The sequence below is a fragment of the Brienomyrus brachyistius genome, chromosome 6 (genome assembly GCF_023856365.1).
Source record: "Brienomyrus brachyistius isolate T26 chromosome 6, BBRACH_0.4, whole genome shotgun sequence".
NCBI lineage: Eukaryota > Metazoa > Chordata > Actinopteri > Osteoglossiformes > Mormyridae > Brienomyrus > Brienomyrus brachyistius.
In genome coordinates this window covers 5,404,087-5,421,533 of record NC_064538.1, presented here as the reverse complement: position 1 = coordinate 5,421,533, position 17,447 = coordinate 5,404,087, and the positions used below count along the sequence as shown (strand labels likewise).

Below are 17,447 nucleotides of genomic sequence, written 5' to 3'. Positions count from 1 at the left end.
GGCGTCATAGTTCGTTAATCTGCTCTCCTCCTAGTGTTGCATGGGTCTCCTCTGGCAATCCAAAGACACACTTCGCGGTCTCTGATTTGACCATCGTGTGACTGGCATCTCATCCAAGGTGACAGTACCCTCTGCTTCTTGGGCTATACAGCCGTATAGCAGCTGGAAGATGGATGGATATGAATTGCAGATTTTTATTTTTTATTTCTCAGACTGTGAATGATTTGTCTGTGATGCACTACTCTGTTAAGCACACTGTGGCAGCTATTTTGGGAAGGGGTGCTATTTAAAAATAAACAAATTTGAAAGGAATTGAATATTTTTAATGGCTGGTTTTAAAATCCTATTTTTTCATTTATTTAAGCCACATGCAATACAGACATTCTTTCAGCACATTGACAGATATTTTCAGTTTTGGAAAAGAAAAGTATTTGACTAGATACATGCGCAATATACAACAATAGCTTTGGACCAAATCAGAAAGTTAAGACAGCAGAAAGAATTGGTGTATGATCAACTTTATTGTTTTTTTTTCCATCACTTCCGTTCACAATAACAATGTCCAGTTGACACTGATCTGCAGGTGAGATAATCCTAAAATATGGTTATAGAAGCAGCTCTAGCTGTGTTTGTCATTTTTGACGTTTAATCGTTTGGGCTACGGAGAATTCTGTGTCCAGTAGTAATTAAAAACAGATGTGATTAGTATGGCGTTCAAAAATTGTCATTTAAGTCTAAAGTTATTCAGAGCTGTCTGATGGCACCTCCTTCTGGCAGAGGCAGGAAATGCATACGATGTATGGTGCAATGTACAGTACTAGAGGATTTTTAAGGCAAGGTTATAACCTATTCAAGTACTAGCACAACACACCTTCGCACTGTATACGCTAAACGAGATGTATACCAAGAACGCTAGCTAGAGTTGTTCATACAAGTACTTGAACGGATGCCTGGTCAAGGTTACTTTGTTTCTAACCATAATGATTCTGAGCAATGAGGACATACTAATCTCTCCATGTCTATCATTGGGATGCCTTTGGGATCTTTTGCTGTGTTTATATTGCACGGTAACATGCCTTGGGTCCAAACGATGGCTGAATCCGTTCTTGCCTCAAATTGAAGCAGTCTATATAAAATCTGTGTTTTCAAATAGCAAACATTTCACAGCGTTTCCCTCAGTGCCACGCGTCCTCTAGTTCAGGGCCAACGGACGCGATCAAATACTGTAAGGAGCAACAACAGCGCTTCTGCCAGCCCATCTAGCGGATGGCAACAGTATGTGAGTGTGATACACTTTCTTTGGCTGGCGATTTGTCTTTGTGCCAAGGGAGTCGGCCATTTTGACAGAGTGAACAATCTCCTGGTCAACCAGCTGGAGCCAGGGTTGTGTACGTATGCGAGCTCACCTCTTGATCGCAAAGAGGCAGGTCGTTCACAGCTCCATAGCACCAAATAAGCCTCATCGTAGCAATGGGTCTGTCAGGGGAATTATATACAGTTTGCGTGGCTGAAATGATGGATTTGGAGCGAGGTGTAAGGAGGGATGACTTAGTTAGCAAGTGGCTGCTTTCAGACAGAAAATCTTACATCTATTAAAAGATATTTACAAAGGGAAGGATTAACAAGCATCAAGTCAGAACTTTACTTTAAGCAAACACACCAGGTTGGCATAATGTCTTTGCGGTGTTCCTACGCTGTACTACTATCACTGCAATTAAGACGAAAAATTTGGCTCAAGCAATTCTTGCACACACACTAATACATACGTCAGTAAATATCTGGAATGGTTGAAATGATACTGATGGTTGCTGTTTTTTTAATGGCTGAATTCAAACTGTCTCCAGTTTGTTGGACTGTTATTGTATTCCTTATGCTTTTTGCAAGTGACTTAATTAATTAAGAACAAACACATCTTTAATCCCAAACAATCATTCATTAGATTTAGGTCACCGGAGTTCTTTGTTCGACAATCCTCTGGCTGATTTCTAAACTACATTTTCAGGCATGCACAAAATGAGATGCCCTAATACTTCCCTGTTTTGCTTTCTGCTTAACTAGATGCTCCAGAGCATTTTTGTCTCTTGCATCAAAAGCTATACGCATTCTTCCAAGAAGAAGGTGTGTGTTTTGAAATTCAGCAATCAAAAAATGCAAAAGCCATAGTCTGAGTAGAATGTAGAACCTTTGCTGGTAGGTATGGATCAACATGGAAATGGTGAACTAGTTACAGTCTACTTGTAAATCGGTTTCCTATTTCATGACTAATGAGAACATTTGATGCAGAACAGTGTATGACTTTAGATGAAAAGATATTTTAAAAAGTTGCGTTAATTTTTTTTTTCTTTTTACTAGGCAAAACTCTTTTGGACATGGAATCTCTTGGGAAAAGTAGAAAACGGCTTCAACCAGACAGGTCAGCCTGCAGTTCCTTGTTTCGGCGAACTTCAGCAGCGTGCAGTTCCTGGAGCGAGAAAACATTACATTAAACGCTCAGCGACAAACCACTGTGAAACATGTTGGTAATTATCATGCTGCGCTGTTTACGAAAAACGTACTATTTTTGGCACATCGAACCTTTGTAAGATACATAACGTAACGTAACGTAACATAACAAACCTTATTGATCCCACAGGGACTCCTTGCAAAACATCTGATTCTCCTTGCAACTACGTTTTGAACACTGTTCATATGCTTAAATAATATATTTGTGTATTTTGTTTTTAAACACATGTACAAGTGTCAAACATCTATATGTCTGTAAGTCTGGAATATATGCAGATCTTGTACTGCTTATCGGCAATCTCTGGGATATTAGGGAACATAATTTTATAACAGAGGAACGGTCTTGCCTTCTCCCGAAGCCGCTGCTTCAAGGCACTTAGGTGGGCCTTTCGGTTCTCCTCATTGATCTCCATCTTGTAGTTGAGCTTCTCCTCAGCCATCCTGCTGAAGTTGTTGTTCTCCTCCAGGGCTTTGTGCAGCACCTCCCGCTCGTGCTCCCGCTTCTCTGCCAGGTTCTTCAGCACCTGTGCCTCCTGCGACTGTGAGACCAGGAGACGATCGCTCAGGACTCCCCCAGGAGAAACATATGCAAGGATCTTTCACGACTCTTGACTCACTTGAAGGACTCATTTAAACCCTTCATAACACCTGTAGAGATACGCGCCACTTGACTGACCCAGGGACGGATTATGGGTTGTGTGGGCCCCTGGGCAAAACGTTCGCGAGGCCCCCCCCCCCACCACCACCACCAGCACCATCACCACAACCACCACAATTCAAGGGCCCTTGGCAGCCAAACGCCCTCCCTATAGGGTCAGGGGCCCTTGTAGGCAGATGATCAAAGAATGTAGGCCCTCTAAAATAGACAAACGAAAATACATTGTTGATAAGCGTTGAAATTTGTTTTGGGCTAGGGGCCCCACGGGCCCCCTGCACCCCAAGGGCCCCTGGGCAGCGGCCCCGCTGGCCCGGTCCATAATCCGTCCCTGGACTGACCTACAAGATGCAAACACAGTGTGTCCAATTCCTACCTAACTTTTTAATGGCTTTTCGAGAGCAGTTTTTGACTGTACTCATGTGTGCACTTTGATAGTCCTTGAGATACATCAACAGGTCCCCATGAGGGACTTCAGTCAGCAGCATTTCAGTCCCAAGAGTCTTCAAATGTCAGGCTGCCAGCCAGACGATTCACCCACTGATTCCTTGTGACAGAGGAGCCCCCAGTGCTCAACGAAGGGTCTCTTTTCTAGGAGCAACCAGCATCTCATTGGCACCTGTTTCTCCTGAAAGCTGGCTAGACTTTAGATTTAGTTTTGTCAGAAAACAGCCGTGCCGTGAAGCACAATTGTGGAAATAAACCCCAATTTGCTTCCGATTACAATTTTTTTTGCCTCTTGAATCCAATATTGCTTCGTAAGCATCCACTGGGAGGCATAATCAGTCGGTGCAGGGGGCCATTCCATGGGAACAGTGGCTGTTAACTGCACTACCAAAGCACGCTTTTGCTGACTTTGTCCCATGAAATTTCACCACGGGACAGAGCAGTCAAATGTCTACAACTCTAATCTTCAGACTCACAAACCCTCACACATCTAGTTATGCTTCCACAGGGGTTCTGGGGCTCAGCCCTTCATCCTCCAGCGAGGTACGTGTCACATAAAGAAGAGGTAAATTTTCAGTTGGCTGCACTTTTGAAACCGAACACTAAACTGTAAAAAAAAATACACCCAGTAAGTCACTTCACTTGAATTGGAAGCATATTTTAGTATTTAAAATGTATCGTTTATCGGAAGGCTTTGCATTGCAACCGAATTACACTTTAGGTTTGAAAATCTCAAAACGCTGTTCATATGTCCAGAATAATTTTTTTGTGTCTCCCGGCTAATCCCTAGTCGACAGGTGATTTAGACAGAAGGTGCGTAGGACGAGCCAAAGAGCGGCAGGCTACGCCCACTCATGAAGCACCCAGCCACACCCCCATCCCCCAGCCCCGAGTCTGCGCTGCGCATCTCCCCCAAGACCACCAAGCACCAGCCTCCGTGTTTAATATGCACAAAGGCAGGAGACAGATTGTCACGCTGAGGGTGTAATTGGCTGTAGGAGTGTCTCATTACAGCTGAGATATGCGACAGCAAGCAAGGGAAACTCCTTAGACGAAAATTCCCTGAACATCAAAAATAAAATGGTAGGGGATCCTCAACAGATAAGGATTCAGCTTTTAGATAAGATTGAGCTTATTTGCATAATGACGGAGAACGTATCTGAATGCATCCGTAAATTGAAAAGTAAGTCTTCTGTCTGTCGCGCATCATCCTTTGATGTGTACAGTACACCCTTTCTTCATCGATGATGAAAGCGACCTGACTGCAGACATTTACCTGCTAAAGTGCATCCAGCAGGAAGTACGAAGAGTATCAGAAGGAGCTGTGTTTAGATCCCATCTCACTGTTTTAACCTGATAGCATGCTGGTGCTCCCTCTTTAGCTCGGCTGCGTTCGCACTTTCTGATTAAAGCCAGGATGCATCAAAAATGAAAGATTATTTACAAATTGAGGCCTGTTTGTGAACCTTACTTGTGAACCCTGATGTTTGGCTCCGTGGGTTAGGATGCTGTGTCTATAATCAGAAGATTGCTGGTTCAAACTCTGTGGTCAGCAGAGTGATTTAATTATTGGGCCCAAGAGTGAAGCTTGTAACCCACCTAGTTGCTTTGGGGACTATCTGACCCCACTCGGATGTACGTGTAGGCTAATGACTGTCTGACCCTATTTTCTCAAGTGTGTACATCTGCTAAACGCAGGCAGTGTCTTTCATGCCTCTAACCTTCCTCCTTTCCTCAGCTGCCTCCAGCCTCTTCTGGAGGTCGTCTAAGGACATGTCCTTCTTCTTCGGAGGGGAAGCCAGTGGCTGGGGGCGATCTGGGGACAAGTCAGCAGGAGCCTTCAGGATCACCTCGAAGGACTGGCCAGAGAGACGCTTATTGATGGGCTTCACCTCCATGTCTGCAGGGAGATACATGACAGGGACACCAAGGCTGATCCATCTGCAGGTTTTCCGACTCTTACGCATCTGGAGCTTTCAGACTATCACACAAGAAATCTTACGGCAAATCTATATTATTATATTATAAACCTAAAAGTAGCTACATCAAAAGGGTGGTGGTCTACAAACCCTACTGACTATTTACAAGGTTACATACATGTAAATGCAAGTGCAGACTTCCTGAAATTGAAAAATTCATTTCACCCAGCTGATTAACGTTAGCAGCCCTGCAGGCAGAGGTTCTACTCTGCTGCTCTCATCGCCACAACATCTCCATAGATATGATAACTGGACTTTGGCTTTTAAATGCTTTTCCATTATGCTATTGATTGGTTGGAGTGAATATAATAATTCAGTACTGACTCAATATAGACTTTCACAATTTTATCTCTAATTCTTTGTAAGTGGGCAAGCCACCATCTTTTTTAATATCCACTTACATTCAATGCCAGTCAAAAATATCAACATTGATCTTTGATTAGCATTTGAAAGACTCCCTGGTCGCCCAGCACACCAGGACTAGACATCTGCAATGTGGCTAAATGCAAAGAACTAACTATCTGACATGTGAAGGAAAAGGAAGCTTTTAATTAAACATCTGACTGATTCATAGTAAGTCACATGGTATAACATCTGCACCCGCAAAGTGCTTCGCTCTCACCAAACACTCTTTACAAACCTCCATATTTGTAGAGATTGTTGGGATGTACTTGTGGGTAAAAACAGGAACAAATCAGGGACAGCATAGACATCTCCTTCATTTTTTCCTTGTAGGCTAAAAGATGAGGGGGGGAGGGGGGGGGGAAAGCAAAATGAGCATATAATGACCACAAACGTTCAGCCAATGCGAAGAGCCCATTATAGAAGCTGACATCTCTTATATTTTACATGCTGATGCCTACATTGACAGAGAGTCTACATACATTTTGTTATATTTTTGTCATTAAAGTTTATATAGTTTGTCATTAAAATGTATATTTATGTGTATTTATTAAGTGCATTTTATATGTTGATATCTGTATTTACTGTGTTACTGAGAAATCTGTACAAGAATTTCAGTGCCTTGTACATCTGTACCTGAGAAAATGGCAAATAAAGTTTTCAGTCCTTGAATCCTTGACCGCATATGGTGATGCATTATGGGTATCATCCAGTTCTCATAATGTAAGTGTGATTCGTTTTTTTTTCTCTTTTGCTTGCATTGGATCTTAGAGTAAATGATGGGACTGAGATTGGTCACGTGACAAGATGGTGCTCTGGTATTTCAGAGAAAAGAAAAAAAAAACACGTTTTCACTCAAGCACAGAGGTCTAAGCAACGTGGATCTAAAAAATGGTTTACACACAGCTTCTGTACTCCAGTACAAAAGCGACCCCTTTTATTCTGTCAGTCTCGAGCTTCATGGAGGAGGATCAACCCATTCACATGAGAGACGATCAGCAATTCATGTTGTCCTCTCTGTCTATTCAACTGAAAAACCTTGCAAAAGAATGTAAAAAAGCTGCACGTATTAGCATAATTAATCATTTAATGTAGTTTTGCTCAGTCCGATCCTTGGGGACCTGCAGCATGCCACGTTTTTGCTCCCTCCCAGCTCTTTGCGCTACCCTACCAGATAGAAAAAAACCTGGACTGTCTGCGGTCTCCCAGGACCAGGTTGAGAAACAGGGATTTAATGTATTAAATGTACACTAAGCTTTCTGAACATCTTTTTGCACGATGCGTTCCCAGAGTGTTCTGGTATTCACCACAAAGACATTATTCTCCCAGGGAAAGCAGCTTGGCTCATGAAATTAAATGCCCCCCCCCCCCCCCCCCCTTGACTGAAACCAAACGCTCACAACTCTATTTATTTCTTCTGCAGCAGAGAGGCTGGGCAGATAGACAGATAGGTTCTACAGAATGGTGTCACTTTTGGTCTCACTGGCCCTGACAACGAGTGCATATCAGAGAGCGGCGTGAACTGTCATCTGTTTAGGTTGAGTACCACAAACAATGTCTGATGAATCATAAACAGTCACGAAATATTTTCTATATAGGCTCAATATAATGGCATAAAATCACGCAAAGACACACGTGTTTGCGTGACTGTCAGTGCTTCTCTTTTTCTGTTACAGCATCTCCACTATTGACTGAGAAAAATGATATCGATGGTTTAAGTACCGAGCCTGCTGTATGAGTCCATATATTCCAACTGAATCAAGCCTGAAAACACCCACACATAAGCTGCTAATACATATTAATGAACCAATCTGTGCCTGACCTTTCCCATATGCATAAGGCTGAAAACGGCATTAATAATTTATCACGCTGAGAGTTTAGTATATATATCATTTTCCGCCCAGCTGAGAAATTACTAGAAAAGGAGGTCAGGCAGTATATAGTTTAAAACTTTATTAGAAGGTGTTTTAATTAGTTTTGATGCTATAATGAAAGGCCTCGAAATATATGACAAATGGTATTCACACAGATAGGCAGTTATTCATAACCAGACAATAATGATATTATTATCTAAATGGGAACCCCTGCAAAACTGTGACTGGTCATAAACAATGGTTGACATTATGGTAAAATAATAATGGAATGGAAGAATAGAACATTAAAAAAAAAGCACTGGGAAGGAAATGCTTGTGGTAAGGTGATTAAACGGCCATTATTGCATCTGTTTTGTGAGAAATACAATAACAGCCTCGAGATAAAAGTATATCACTGTTGGTCGGTGCCTTCATTAATCGACCAGTTACTGTTGAACTGGGCATAAATTATTTGGAAGAGATCCAGCATAATTGTATATTTCAGTTTTTTGTCATATAGAAAATGTCAGTGCCTATTTGCGGACATGGGGGGCTGCATCCAAGAATTTTTCCACCATTTTTGCAAAGGAGAGTTCTGGCCAGTAATGAACTCTGCCCAGGGAAAGTTCTCATGGAGCCGTTTGATGTCAGATTCACATTCTTCAACACACTTGGGTATTTTCTTTTCTTTTTTCATTGCAGATTGGCCGCTCTCTGTGATGGACCTTGTTTCCTGTTAAAACTCTTTGGAGTTGAGTTCAGTTTTACGGTTGGATGCCCCCCCCATACAGAGAGGCCTGTTAGCCCATTTGGAGCCCCCTACTACCCTCTCCTTCACAGCACTGGAGGGTCGTGCGATATTAATTGAGCTGCCTAGCAGGAATGAATTCTTTTTCGACAAACGGTCTACTTTAGAAGGTCTTTAGGCGTGCACTTTTTTGATCAGGACTGGCACGCGATGATGCCTGGCACTCCAAGTCAATGAAGCACCTGTCAGATGATCGGCAGCAAATGAGTCAAATGATTGGCATCATATAGTGTGATTTCAGTTCAACTGAGCTCAGGCATTTCATGGGTCTTCAGCACAACAGAATGAGTAAAACTGGCTTAGTTTTTATTATTAACTTAATATAATTAATATATTATAGGGTCAGCACTGTTGCCCCATTCCTCTGGGACCAGGGTTCGAGTCTCTGCCCTGACTCTACATGTGTGGAGTTTACATGTTCTCTCCATGTTGTTGCGAGGTTTGTTATGGGTACGTTCTTTTCCTCTCACAGCCTAAAAACATGCTGAGGTTAACTGGAGTTACCACATGGCCTGTAGACATGCATGTGTGAGTGAATGGTGTGTGAGTGAATGGTGTGTGAGTGTGATCTGCGGTGGGTTAAAGCCCCAACCATGGGTTAATCCCTGCCTTACACTTCTGGGATAGACTCTGGACTCCTGCGACCCCACATAGGACAAGCGGGTACAAAAAATCTGATGGATGGAAAGTGTATAATTAATTTTTGAGTTACTCACTAGATTCTACTTGAATATACATAAAACTATAGTACTTATCACATACCTTACATTTACTCCTCTCTCTTGTGTATCTTGTGTCTTGTATTTGTTCTCTGTCTGTTTGATCCTCTAAGGGTTAAATGTCTATTGTATGGTATCTCTAGCGGTATCAAGCTGTGCCAACCAAAATGTCCACCGGTCTTGGATGCGTGGCACCAAAGATTCTGATTTTGAATTTCACAATGAATTCCTCTATCGTCTCTGTGATTTCGGACATATAACTGTGCTGCTGATTCTTTCGCAGACTCTTGCTCATTACTGACACTTCCAGGGGAAACGAACTGCTGCCATCCATTAACACTCGTCCCTGCTGATCTGCGATTTGTTGTTGGCTGGTTTTCATCAGCTGCTGTGGGCTGGGGGACGTGTTGTCATCATGGTGACCCAGTTTAGCTATCAGCATAACTATGAGCCCATCCAGCCTCAACGGCCTCCTGCAGCCCATGTTTCCGAGTGGGAATATGGAGCTGCAGTGCATTGTGGGCCGGGTCTGGGCTCCTCTTGGCTGTCTAACAAAATCCTGATGCAATATCAAGGCACTGCCTGTCAGAACCTCGAAGGAACAGTAAAGACAAATGGAAGGAGAACATCTCTTAGCATTTAAACATAGCACAGCTCCATGCTTTGTTTTTATGGCTTATTGACCTGAGTTACTGCTAATGGCAGCGCAAAAGGTCGTATCCCTGCCTGAAGGATCTCTGTCCTTTGGTGGAGGAGGTGTTAGAAAAAGGGCGAGTCTATTTATGTTGATGCCTGGCCTCTGCATTGTCTTTCCGAGCGATGGGCTTATCACTCGTCTCACTGTGTGGCAGTGTTTTGTGCTAAATGGCACCTGTAAATCAGGGAGGCTAGTAAACCACTTCCACAGGTTTCGAACAGGCATCACTGCTCAGGGCTGTGCCTTCTGACCTGCTCCATTTCCCTGATAAAAGCTGCTTTAATTGTGAAACATGATAGAAGGGAGGAAACAGAGAGAGAGATAGACGAATGCTACAGAGACATATTCAGAAGAGAGCCCAAGTTCCCACAGGAAGACGTGCAAGAAGTCATGTGACACCACACGTAAATGAGGACGGATATTTCAGTTAGCCTTTATCGTGTCGTAATCTTGCTGGACTCAGTGGGGTTCGACGCACTTGTTTAGGAAAGACTGTGACAAGTGGACAAGTTTTTCTCCTTTTATGCTACCATGCTAGAAGTCGCATGCCTGAATTATTGAGGCCTCCTTTGGATGCTGCAGGTTGTTAATTATTAAAGCGCTCTTGTTAGAAACTCAGCCCTAAAGGCCATTTTCTAGAAAGAAGGTGAAAAGAGATAGAAGTTGTGAGAGAGTTCGGGCTGTGACACAGGCCCTTGGTATCTCAGGTGAGAATCCAAGAATCCTCAGGGATTTTCACATCTAAAGAACAACACATTTTTAAAAAAAAAAATTAAGAAAGACAAAAAAAAATAAAAGACTATGGCATGGCAAGTGAGTAGAAAACCTCCCATTCCACTCAGAAGCAAAAAGGGAGTCACTGCACTGCTGATCACTCAGTGTGACTGAATGGGAGCAAAGAGTCACTGTACAGCTGACAGTTTGACTCTATGGGAGCAGAGACTCTCAGCACTGCTGATCAGTGAATGTGACTCGATGGGGGCTGAGTGCCACTGTATTGCTGATCAGTCAGTGTGACTGAATTGGAGCAGAGAGTCACTGCGTTGCTCTCAGCAATAGATGTATGGAGCAGTAGACTAGTGGTTAAGAAAAGCTGCATGTATGCTTCATAATTTGAAGGGTACGGGGTACTGTATACCCCCAAGCAAGGAACCTAACCTTAAGTAAGTTAAAAAAAAAAACATCCGTATAATTACATAAAAAATGGTAAGTAGCTTTGGAGCAGAGTCAGCTAGGTGACTGAATTTAGCTGCAGCTCCCAGGGACAGAGTGTGGCTCATTGGGCTAATCCTCTGTGTCTATGATCAGAAGGTCATTGGTTCAAGCCCAGCCCTGGCACATCTGCAGGTCCTTGAGAAAGGCCCCTAACCCCGCAGCTCCCTGGGCACTGCCATGCGCAGCTGCCCTTCACAGCCACTTTGCTGTTGCCTACATACAGTAAAGCATGTTGGGGGGGAGGCATAAAGAGAATTTCCCCACAGGTATCAGCTATTATTACTTTATTCTCCGTTGTCTTGAATCATTACTGCCTACTGGAACTGCTCACCAGTCTGGTATCACAATGTTTCAGTTTATCAAAATATGTTCACCTCTCCCAGAAACTGAAGTCACCCAACATCATCAAGAGTTCAGTAGGTTGGAAGCTGCCATTTGAAGATCCCAATGGACAAAACTGTTTTGCCACATGTACCCAGAAATGTCATTAGCTGACATGTAACATCCCAAATTGACCCACTTTCCTGACAATCAATACACACACTGCTCTGTAGGTATTCAATTAGATTATTTGTTTGTTTGTTCATTTGCTGTTTGGGGCATTACAAATAGGAAGAACATTGGGTTGAGCTGAATAGTTATATCTCCATGTGCGCAGGTCTCGAAGGAAAACAAGATGGGATGCGCAAAAATGATCATTCCAATGTACTTGTGCAAATGGCAAGTAATCATCGTTTCATATTGCCACGTGAACACATTTTTTGATGGTGATCTCCTTCCCTAGTATGGCATGATTATATAGACAACGTTGAAACTATATATTGTGTTTCATAAAGATACTTGTAGATACAGCACTGTTGTTTTAGGCTTCGAGTCCCTGGGAGGATTGTGTCCATAATTATCAGAGAGACGTGAAGATCAATCTATCTATCATAGAAAAATAAAGCTTGATTACACCAAAAACATGCTTCAGCCACAGCGAATTCAAATAACTGTATTTCTTTTCTCCCAAAGAGGGTACAGAGCACAGTCAGATTAGAAATCTATTTTTACCAAAAAAAGACTATGAATCAACAGCAGACACCAAACGGGCTCTTGGCAGTGTGTCATAATATCCCCCCAGGCAGTAAATCACCTAGGGACCACCATCACAGGGAGACAGGGCTGCGGTGTCTGGTCTTTACTGGTCGGAGCTGGGCCCGGTGACCCCTAAACATGGCGTTGTCTTTGGCAGAGCTAGAGAGGCCATGGGACGGGTGGGAAGGTGTCATCTCCATTTAATGCCCTTCAGGGCCCTTTTGAACAGCTGGAATGACTCAGTCTTCTGTTAGAGCACTTTTTTTCGGCAGAGAGCCAACCGCTCTGGAAAAATAGACGCCTCAATGCTGTCATGCACAAGCCTCACGGCCACTAACGCAGCCAGGGCGAGACTGTCTGTTATTGTACAGGAGTCATTCCCAGACACGTGCCACAGGCTGTGGCTCTGCCGGGATGCTGCTCACCCGATTCCATTCATTCCCTGGGGCCACTGAGCCAAAGCGCATTAAAACGGCAGTGACCTTTGACCTCCTCTCGGGAGACAGTCTGTGAAGCAGCATCAGATGATTCTCGTGGCCGTGGCATGTGGCTCCGCCAGGTACTGCCTTGCCCCTTCTAGCCTCGCATAAACCCTGGGTTTGAAGAGGCTGATATTTGAAGGAGGGGACCGACCCCCATTCAAGGATCCATACAGCAAAACTCTCCATTTAACACCAACTCTATATTGCTCCTGGTTACATTAGCTGTCAAATAGGTTCAGAAACCAGCTTAAAATAACAGTTGGCCCCTTATCTCCAGCTGGCCCCTGACCGTCCATCCTCACACCCCATTGACTGCCAACAATCCCCAATTCCTCCTTCTTCCTCCGTATTCCTGCCTTTCTATTCTATTTGCGCTCTGGAACAGGCTTATTATTCACACATTTTATAAATTACATGCAGATAAGGTTTAAATCTCCCCTTCCAGTCTGCTTTATCTTTATACCTCTTTTCACTGGGCAGTAATTTCAGCTCCTTCCCAGCATGCCTTTGTAAACCCCCCCCCCATCCCCCCCCCCCCTTTTTGCGGCCTGTGGTCCAGCCCTTCTCTCATATCACTGGCGTTCACTCATGCAACGCCTTGCCCATCTCGCTCGCTGATCTTTCATATGCAGATGCACTGGGGAGGCGCGGGCAGGCAGCGGTGGGGGAACATTCCGGAAGCATTCTGAGAATGCCGGCTGGTGGTGGGCAAGTGGGGGCTGTGAGCCTCAGGACCCTCCTCAGAATGAACCACGGCTACTGCCAATATGTTCCATGGGTCCGACAAGACCCCCAAATGCCAGCAGCAAAATCTTATCAATTTGTTTTCATCAAAATGGCAGCAGCCTTGATCAGCTGAATCGCAGTGAAAGACATCAGATCGATGACCTGGAATTCAAAGCCCCTTCTCTCAAAGTCCATGCAGGTGATTCACTTTGGATATTTATGTAATGAATCAACATTCGTCTTCTTTATTTATTGTGCAAATATGGAGAGATCCGGCAGAATCCTACTGAACAATGTAAAATCTCACTGCTGTAAAGCGGAGCAAAGTCCTTAATCCATTTTTATGAAACAATGGCTAATGATCTAGAATGATTCCAGAAGCTTCCCTTATGCATCAGAGGATTGGATGTTAAGTGCGTGTCTGACCACCCGGATAACAGAGTGAATCGTCGCCGGGCGGGGCACATAAAGTCTAATTATCGGGCACCCCTCACCGAAAAGGCGTGGCCATCCCTGCTCTCCGGGTTCACCGCTCGCTCCCTTGTCTGCCTGGAAACACAAGAACTAGAAAAGACCGTGCCCCGCCTTATATTCACCCCCCCTTCCCTGCAATAAGCACGCGTGTCCGAGGGTGGATTCCCGGCTGGATCCCGGTTCCGTAGCGAGCCTCCTGTCAGGGAGCGTGACGTCGGCTTGGTTTGAATGCACTACCCACCCCCCTCCACCGTTTCCTTTTGTTTCTCCTTTTCCTGCTGCCCCCCCCCCCCCCCAACCACCATACCCAGGTTGGATCTGAACGCAGACTGGGAATCAGCTGCTCCCCTGCTGCACGTCCGCAGGGAGGTGGTAGGGAAAGGTGGCACCAGCCCAGTGCGTTGTGTCTGTGCTTTTCCGCCCCTTAGCTGAGCCAATTAACGCTGTGTGCCGGCTGAACACCGGAGCCCGGCTCGCACCCCACCTCAAAACCTGAGACCAGAACAGCTGGAAGACAAGCCCCCCCTCCCACACCCCACACACACACACACACACACACACAGGTGCACCCAGCACCCCCGCCAGCGTCACACCCTCACTTATTCAGACCTCTAGAGTAAATGAAAATGTATGATAAATTTCTTGCACACGCACACACACACACACTTCAGACAGCCATGTACCGCAATAATGAAAAGCCAACACCCCAGTATGTATGTGAATCAATACATGTCTGGGAAACCACAGGACCCATCACGGGTGATTTATAAGACGGAGCCTGAATCGTTATCCCAGTGGCACGAGCTGGAATTTTGACAGCCGCCTCCCAGACGGAAACCCATCACGGGTCCCCCTGCCTCTGCAGGGGTATCATACTAGCCGGGTTACAAAAAAGGCAGCAGCCAAACTGCAGCCCCCGCCCCACCACAGTGCTGCCAGCTTTAAAATCTGCCTGGGGGGGAGGGGAGGAAACAGACCTTTTTATGTAACATAAAACCAATCAACATTGACTCGTGCATATATCAGCCGCACTTTGGAGCACAGCCCAAGGAGATTCAAAGCGGATCTAACGCGGGAGATCAATCCACCTGCAATGACACCGGTTACAGAGTGAGAAGGCAGCATATGTTTCATGTTATTGTGCTGCGGGGATGAACACATTTTTCCCCAAACCTTGCCCTTACCCCAACAAACCAGCCATTAATTACATAATTTAGGTGCCAGAAAAAACAAATGTTTAAACATCCGTGACGATAATGAAGAAAATGCGGGTAACGGAACATCCCACACAGTGCAGATGCCACCTCCTTGGTCGGTCAGATCCGCAGTGTCTCGATCTGCTATCTATATTTCCTGGCGAGCTCCTGAAAGGAGTCGTCCAAGCAGCCGCCCGTGTCTGCGGTAGAAGGAAAGAGCATCGTCTCCCCTACCTGCCATGGTGCTAGCCATGATTGCCGGATGCTGTGGACAGAGCGGGTTGCCGTGGGGACTGAGAGCAGGCAGAGGATGCTGAGCTGAATCTCCCTCTGAGGCTTCCAGCTGCCGGGTGAACAATGAGGAGCCCACAGTTTGACCAGGCTGGGAAGGGGAGAGCGGGGCGGGGCATGAGGGCCAGCCCCTCCCTCCCTGGCGCGTGCATGCAGACACATGCACACGCAGCCCTACCCATCAGCGAATCGCAGCCAGCCCCCTCCCCCGTCTTGCACTGTCACACATTTAGCCTCATGAATATGTAAGCGTTTCCCCAGTCACCGGATTCACCGGGGGGGGGGGGGGGGGGGGGGGGGAGGCCACGCCCTTTGCACACGGAAGCTCTCAGTCGGCACTTAGGATCCGCCGGCGATGAAGTCCTTGGCACACTGGAACGGGCAATTTTTTTTTCCGTTGCATTTTGCCAGATTTTATCCATTAAAGTTGATTTGAAGGATATATGGCTGCCGGGGAAGCGTGTGGGGTAGGGGGACGGTGCTGCAGAAGTCAGGCAGCGGGAACCCCGAGGCTGGCTGACCGGGCGGCAGCATGGTTCTCGTTAGCAGACAAAGAGAGGGAGGTGCTGCCTGCTCTCCTGCTGCGTAGCGGGGCGAGGATGCTGTGAGGAGAGCGAGGAGGGAAAGCCAAAGTGACACACCCTGTGGCGCACGGCCGCGTCCCTGGGTTCACCCGCCCCCCCCTAACTGCTCCATGTGCATTAATCCTGTCACCGCACATGAAAAAGATGTGGATCTGCGCAGCACAAAACAAGATTCTCACAGATAATTAGGAAGATGGGGGAGGGTGGGGGGTTTCCTCTGCCCCTTACCTGTCCAAAACAAAGAAATACGTGTGTAATGCAGCGTGCAGACGGTGCGCATTTCTAGCTGGATCGTGACTCGTTTCGTTTGATGAATCTTCTGCAGAAGGGAGAGGAAACGGGAAGGGAAACAGCGCGTCTTTGAAGAACAACTGCTAAGGAGGCAGCTCTCAGATCCGCTCGGCTCCACGCCGCTCTCAGGCGCTGCCCCAGCTGTTTAGGGGGCTGCCGTCTACCGGCGCTGTGACTGCCTTTGAAATAGTTAGGCCTTTGTTTTCATCCCGTGTTCCTGATCAGTCGACCTCGTCTGTGTATTTGTCAGACATCAGAGTCTGCACTGCGAAGGCAGCTGGGGAGTGAAATAAGCTACAGTAATTTGTTTGATCCTGGTGACACCTTGGCTAATGATAATTATCCTGTTCACATAATGACATCCGTAATTTCATTCTCACCTCTTTCTATATACAATTTAGTGGTCATCGTTGACACGCCGCAGCACACAACAATGAAATGTGTCCTCTGCCCGTAGGTGACATCGTGACATAGCAGGGGAGCAGCCAATTCAGCGCCTGGGGAGCAGTGCTGGGGGGGCGGCATCTCAGTGGTGCCTTGCTGGTTGGGGATCTGAACCAGCAATCTTTCAATAATAAGTGTGCTTCCCTAACTATTAAGCCAACACTGCCCACTGAACAACACAGCCCCCCCCCCACCCCCACTACCAGAAATTATGCAGTGGAGATTCCCACATTTGAGGAATTCGCAGGGGTCACAGCCGCAGTGCAATGGCTGGGCCTCACCCTGGTAAACTACCTTCGTGTTCATGGTATCTCCACAGCCAGGTGAGTATCTACAAATACATGTACATATAACATATACATTTACTGCATTACAGTAATACACACACACACACAAATATATAATGTATAAAATAAATTTGTGTAAATTGATATAATAACTGATTTAATTAGTGGCTGCAAGGATCGTATGTGGATTCTTTGGGCTTATCCGAGCATAATCAGCCATCAGTCAGGCCCCAAACAGGAGTACTGACCCTACTGCATTCTGGACTTTTGCCTGGACTGCAGCTGCTTGCGAATGCACACCAGTACTGGAATCACTAC

At 45.6% G+C, this 17,447-nt stretch overlaps 1 protein-coding gene and 1 pseudogene across 1 annotated transcript; both read right to left on the bottom strand.

Annotated features, from left to right (window-relative positions):
- Positions 1 to 502: 502 nt before the first annotated feature.
- LOC125745305 (stathmin-3-like) lies at positions 503 to 15,617 on the bottom strand. The gene is made up of 5 exons (XM_049018005.1): positions 15,467 to 15,617; positions 6,224 to 6,319; positions 5,326 to 5,504; positions 2,850 to 3,041; positions 503 to 2,461 (listed from the first exon to the last, which is right to left on the bottom strand). The coding sequence occupies exons 1-5, from the start codon at positions 15,483 to 15,485 to the stop codon at positions 2,402 to 2,404; spliced, it is 546 nt and encodes a 181-aa protein (XP_048873962.1). The 5' UTR covers positions 15,486 to 15,617; the 3' UTR covers positions 503 to 2,401.
- A 1,402-nt stretch (positions 15,618 to 17,019) lies between these two features.
- Positions 17,020 to 17,173, bottom strand: LOC125745574 (U1 spliceosomal RNA; annotated as a pseudogene).
- Positions 17,174 to 17,447: the final 274 nt, after the last annotated feature.

Excerpts from the sequence above, each read along its gene's own strand:
- LOC125745305 (XM_049018005.1), bottom strand. Across the intron at positions 5,505-6,223 it reads CAATCTCTACAAATATGGAG|ACATGGAGGTGAAGCCCATC; the intron begins GTTTGTAAAGAG and ends ATCTCCCTGCAG. Across the intron at positions 2,462-2,849 it reads AGCAGCGGCTTCGGGAGAAG|GAACTGCACGCTGCTGAAGT; the intron begins GCAAGACCGTTC and ends TTCTCGCTCCAG.